Genomic DNA, 5,501 nt, shown 5'->3' on the forward strand with positions numbered 1-5,501 from the left:
TATAGTATACTTTTTACCCTGTTTGGATATGTATGTTTTAAGAGAATAATAGTTATAAAATTTGTTTTTTGAAAATATAATTTTTAAAAGAGAGATGATATATCCACGATATTTTTACAACAAATTTTAAGTGGCAAGTTGTTACTCATTGTTATTATTAAAGAAAAAAAGTAAGCTTAGTATAAATTCAAATTTGAACTAATTACAATTAACCATTTATGATTTGTTTTAAAAATATTGTAAAAATATTGTAGACCGTAGCATGTTTTTAGCGTAAGGTAATATAGTATATATATATATATATATATTTCAGTTTAAAAACGCAAATTTCTTTTTTTTTTTTAAATTGCAAAACAAAATGGGCGTTTTTATTTAAATATTGAAATGGCTTTTTTTCTCCCCAAAATGACAATACTAAAAATACTATTACAGTGAAAAATATGGAACTCGGTAAAGTCAAGAGGAAAAAAAAAGGGCTAGGTTAAAGAAAAGGTCCCACACACACACACATATATATATATATATATATAAAATGATGTCTTAAGATTCTGGGTGTGGCAGGGGCCAGGGAGAGATGGGGATGTGGGCTTTGGCTTTCTCTCTTTTGATTGATGAGAGAGTAAATTTGATTTTCTTTAGCTTTATCTGCCGACAGAAAACGAGGCCATAAAGGGTGCACTCAGACTCAGACAGCTTATAGCAAGACTTAACACTTTTCTTCACTTCTCTTTTCTCTCTCTTTCCCTCTTTACTCTTTACTCTTTACTCTTTTGGTGGGTTCAAAGTTTAAACATACTACAATTATTTGTTTTGTGGCCATGGATTTTTGCCGGAATGTAGCAGTTTCCGGTGAATACCAGCAAGAGCAGGTCCTTTCCCCTCCTTGCTCCAAGCTTGGTGACCTCTCTACTAGTCTTGATGACCTCTTCTCTGCTCAGAACACGGTTAGTCTCTCTCTCTCTCTCTCTCTCTCTCTCTATGAGCAAAGTCCTAGTGGAGCAGCTCTCCAAATTTCTTTTGTTTGTTTCTACTTTTAAATGTTCTACCACGGGTATTTCTTCTGCCTCTTTATACTTGCTTATTTCCGTCTGATAGGTTTTCCTTTTTTCTGTTCCTTCTTGTGCTTTTCTGCTTCTATGTGTGTTACTTCCCATGCTAAATATTTTGGTTAATATTTTCATACCCATGTCACATTTCACCAACATCTAGCATATACTCACATGGGTCTTACTAATTTTGGGCTTTATGTGACTAATATTTTGCAGGAAGTGGATGTTAGCTTAGAATGGCTGTCAGTATTTGTGGAAGACTGTCTATCCAGCACAGGAAACTGCCTCCCAACACCCACTGATGTTCCAACCACACATACAAATACAAATACAAGTTCAAAATCCTCAAAACCCCATCAAAAACTCCAACAGAACCCAACTTCCCTACAAAATTTTGTTGTGCCAGGCAAGGCCAGAAGCAAAAGGAAAAGAGCCACAACACCCAAAACCATTAAGCCTTCAAGCATTTGGTCACACCACCCAAACCCACAACACCAGAGCCTCATCAACATGGCTAGCTCAGACCCTCCTTTACTCCAACAGGCCTATTGGTTGGCTGACAGTGAACTTATTTTACCCAAAAAGGAGAAAAGCAACATACTAATTAGACATGGTGAGCAAGAAGAAACAAGAAAAGAGGAAGCAGAGGAGGAGGAAGAGAAGGGGATGATGGACAAGGACAGGTTAGGGACCTTGGAGGGTAGCAATGAGCAGCATCAAATGCCAAGGAGGTGCACCCATTGCTTAGCACAAAGGACCCCACAGTGGAGGGCTGGACCATTGGGTCCAAAGACTCTATGCAATGCATGTGGGGTAAGGTACAAGTCTGGTAGGTTGCTGCCAGAGTATAGGCCAGCAAAGAGTCCTACTTTTGTGAGCTATTTGCATTCCAACTCTCACAAGAAAGTCATGGAGATGAGAATGGCTCTTCCATCTTCCATTCCTAGTGCTAGTGGCCAGTGACTTCTATTTTCCCCATGTACATCAATGCTTAGGCAGAATTGAAGATTTGGAGAACTTAAAAACTTTTAGTGTAGTAACACTTTATTTGTTGGGCTTAATTTACTATAGTAGACCCGTGGGTTCCTTGAAATTTAATTTCATATGGTCTCATTTTTTTCGCCCAATACATCTATGAAATAGATTTTTAGGATGTTTCTACTTTCTTCACATGATTATTGCCCTATCCTCACATGTTCGTCATTTTTCTTTTTTTAACTTTTATCTATGATCAATTGGAATCCCAAGGCAAATTTGAGTAAGGTCACTGCACAACTTTTGAAAATAAGTAAATAAATTATTGAATATATATATAAGCCGCGACCTTGTGGTCATGGGAATATACGAAGTCCTGTCATGTGATGCTTTTATTTTATTTTATTTTTTTAATACTATTACCCAAAAATTCACATTATCTTATTTCTATCATTATCTCATTAATTGCCTAAATTTACAACACATTTTTCTCTCGTCTTCGTATGTTTTAACATGCTCACTGTTTTAGTATTAAAAATAAAAGCAAAATAATAATAATAATAATAATAATAATAATTAATTAATGACTAATAGTAATAACTAGCAAGACAAGACCTCGAGGAGAGATAGAGATACAAAAATATTGTGAATTGTAAAATGAAACACAATGTTTCACTATTACTAAAAGAAAAGACTTGAGATTGACAAAGCATTTGAGAGAGAGAGAGAGAGAGAGGAATATGAGGATCGACACCTCCATCATATTGGCCTTTCACTACTATTAAGCCACCAAAATTCTTGCGGGTAATTTATTTTCTTTTTTCGTTTTAAATTAGGGGCTTAAACATGATTTAGGTTTGGACAATTTTTGTCTTGGGTATATATAAGTAGAGAGAATATTTGGTGCGCAATATAAAATTATATTCTACCATAGTTTTAAATCATCTATAAGACACATTCATACGCACCTGCCTACATTATGTCTTAATATCACATTATTGATGAATGGAAGATGGTGAGAGAGTTGGGCATACTTTCATTTCATGGTATAAAATTTGTGAATACAACACAAATTATTTAATTTTAATGATCTTATTACTCTTTTGCATTTATTTTTGGTTTCATGATTTTAAAAAGATAATAATCTCACCTTAAGAAGGCTACAAATGTGTAGTAACGCTACTAAACTAATTTTTAATATCTCAAAATGTAAAACGTTTCTTTTCTCTAATTTAGTTTAACTTTTCTTTATAATATATGTATAACATTTTTTCAAAACCATTTTAAGTAAAATATCATAAAATTATTCGTAAATCGGATGGGTAGCTTACTAGTTACTACCAATTGATATGAACTACGTAGATTTTTTTTTTTTTTTAGAAAATTTATAGGAACAAAAATTTGACAACATTTTACACTTATTGATATGACAGATTGATAGTGGTAAGTAAATTAATATGTTAATAGTGGACCTAGATGAGAATTACTAAAAATTTACCAACTTAACTATTGCAAAAATTGTTGTGAATTTTTTTGTGTATTACTTTTATTTTTTTATTTTTTATATAGAAGTACTACATTCACAATATTTTTCACAACAAATCCTAGGTGTTAAGTTGTTACAAGTTCTAATTTGAATCCACTGTTGAAATTATTTTGTTGTTATCAATAACTACCTATAACAACCTGCTACTTGGATTTGTTGTAAAAGCATTATGAAAAATGTTGTGGATGTAGTATTTCTCTTGCATTTTTTTTTCTTTATTTCATTCGATACTAAAAATATTATTTTATTTATTGGCTAATATTTGGGTTTAATTAATACTATTACAATGAAAAAAATAATCCTATTTGTTAAAATTTGGAGGCCTTTTTTTTTTTTTTACTTAGAGCCTTAGGCGATCACATTAATTACATATATAATGGAGCGGGCAATATATATATGTTTGTGTGTGTTTGTCTCCTCCCACTAAAAATCCTTTTTTTTTTTTTTTTTTGGTCTTCTCTTCAAGTTATTTAACATGCAAACGCGTGGTAGCACAAACAAATCATCAAATAACTAAATATGCAGCGAAAAATAAATAACACGGTGATTTGTTTACGAATGGGAAAAACCTGATGGCAAAACCCCACCAGGTGATTTCATGTCACCACTCTCGAAACTTCACTATTATCACAACAAGCGGTTACAAGTAAAGGAATCTCAAGTACCTTACCAACCTACAGTTGAACCCTTACCCCAATACCCAATTGGACTTATTCTGTAATGACAGTTCCCCCTTTTGATGCACGGCTCCCAAGTACGTGACTAACCAATACGCAAATCCCAATACGTGACTTCAACACCAACTGAAAGAGAGGTTGGCTGCAAATTTTTCAATTCATCCTACACGATGAAGATCAAGAAGATGCTTGGTCACAAAACTCAAATGTGCACATACACAACAACTTCTTCAGAAGAGATGAACTAGGGCAGAACTTTGTCTTTGGTCATAATTTGCTTCAACAGAGTTTTTTCAATGCTTGTGCAACTTGTGTCTTTTGACGGCCTTAAAACAATCATTTTATATGTCTAAGGTTAGGAAAAAAGAAGTCCCAAAGACACATTCACGGATCCCAAGAAATCAGATTAGAATTCTGATTTTTATAAACCTCGACAAATAGAAACTATCGAGAAGTTGTCGAGCAGGTGTCGAGCTTACGGGCTGGAACAGCTTTTTAACCTCGACATATATTAGCTGTCGAGCTTTAGTAACCTTGCACTTTCAGCTCGTTTTCTTGGACAGACTTGAAGGCTTCCACACTTGATCTTGAAATATAGTTTCTTGAAGTATTTCAACACATCCTAGATCTACCCAATTACAAGTAAAGTGCATTTTGTCGAAGAATTAACCAATTACAGAAAAGTAATGACATATGTTCTTAACAAGTGAAACATATATGTCCTAACACCAACTTCATTAAATCAAACATTAGTTCGAATAGCATTTCTCAAATTGGTTAATCAACTACATACCTCTATTTAACAGTTAAAACACCACTTACATTACATATAGAAGAAATGTCAAAAAGGTGTCATAAGGAAAGCCGTTTTGGGCAAAGTTTAAAATGCCTTTTAAGTGTGCGTTTAGGACAATCTAAATTCACAATACAATAGCCAACGAGGGCTTGGCTGAATGGGTAACGCTCGGACACTTCGTGCAACGCACCTAGGTTCGAGTCCCGCTGCCAGCAGGCTTTCGTTGGTAGGTAAACTTAGTGGTGAGGTGTACTCACAAAATGTAAGGTGACTCCCACACAGAGGGTACAGAACGGGTACTGACTACGGACTCCCTGACTGAGGCCAATGGCTCCCTACCCGGGAGTGTAATATGATCATAAAGACCCCATTTTTTTGCTTCTCAAAAAAAAAAAAAAAATCACAATACAATAAATTATTTAACTTAAAAATAAAATTAATTAAAATAAAATTGTATT

General features: G+C 34.0%; 1 protein-coding gene across 1 annotated transcript; it reads left to right on the plus strand.

The window, feature by feature from the left end:
• The first annotated feature begins 543 nt into the window (after window positions 1–543).
• Window positions 544–2,147, plus strand: LOC112040553 (GATA transcription factor 5). Its single transcript, XM_024073434.2, has 2 exons — window positions 544–944; window positions 1,266–2,147. The coding sequence occupies exons 1-2, from the start codon at window positions 819–821 to the stop codon at window positions 2,010–2,012; spliced, it is 873 nt and encodes a 290-aa protein (XP_023929202.1). The 5' UTR covers window positions 544–818; the 3' UTR covers window positions 2,013–2,147.
• Window positions 2,148–5,501: the final 3,354 nt, after the last annotated feature.

Source organism: Quercus suber, unplaced genomic scaffold, assembly GCF_002906115.3.
Source record: "Quercus suber isolate HL8 unplaced genomic scaffold, Cork oak 2.0 scaffold_24, whole genome shotgun sequence".
NCBI classification, from domain to species: Eukaryota; Viridiplantae; Streptophyta; class Magnoliopsida; order Fagales; family Fagaceae; genus Quercus; species Quercus suber.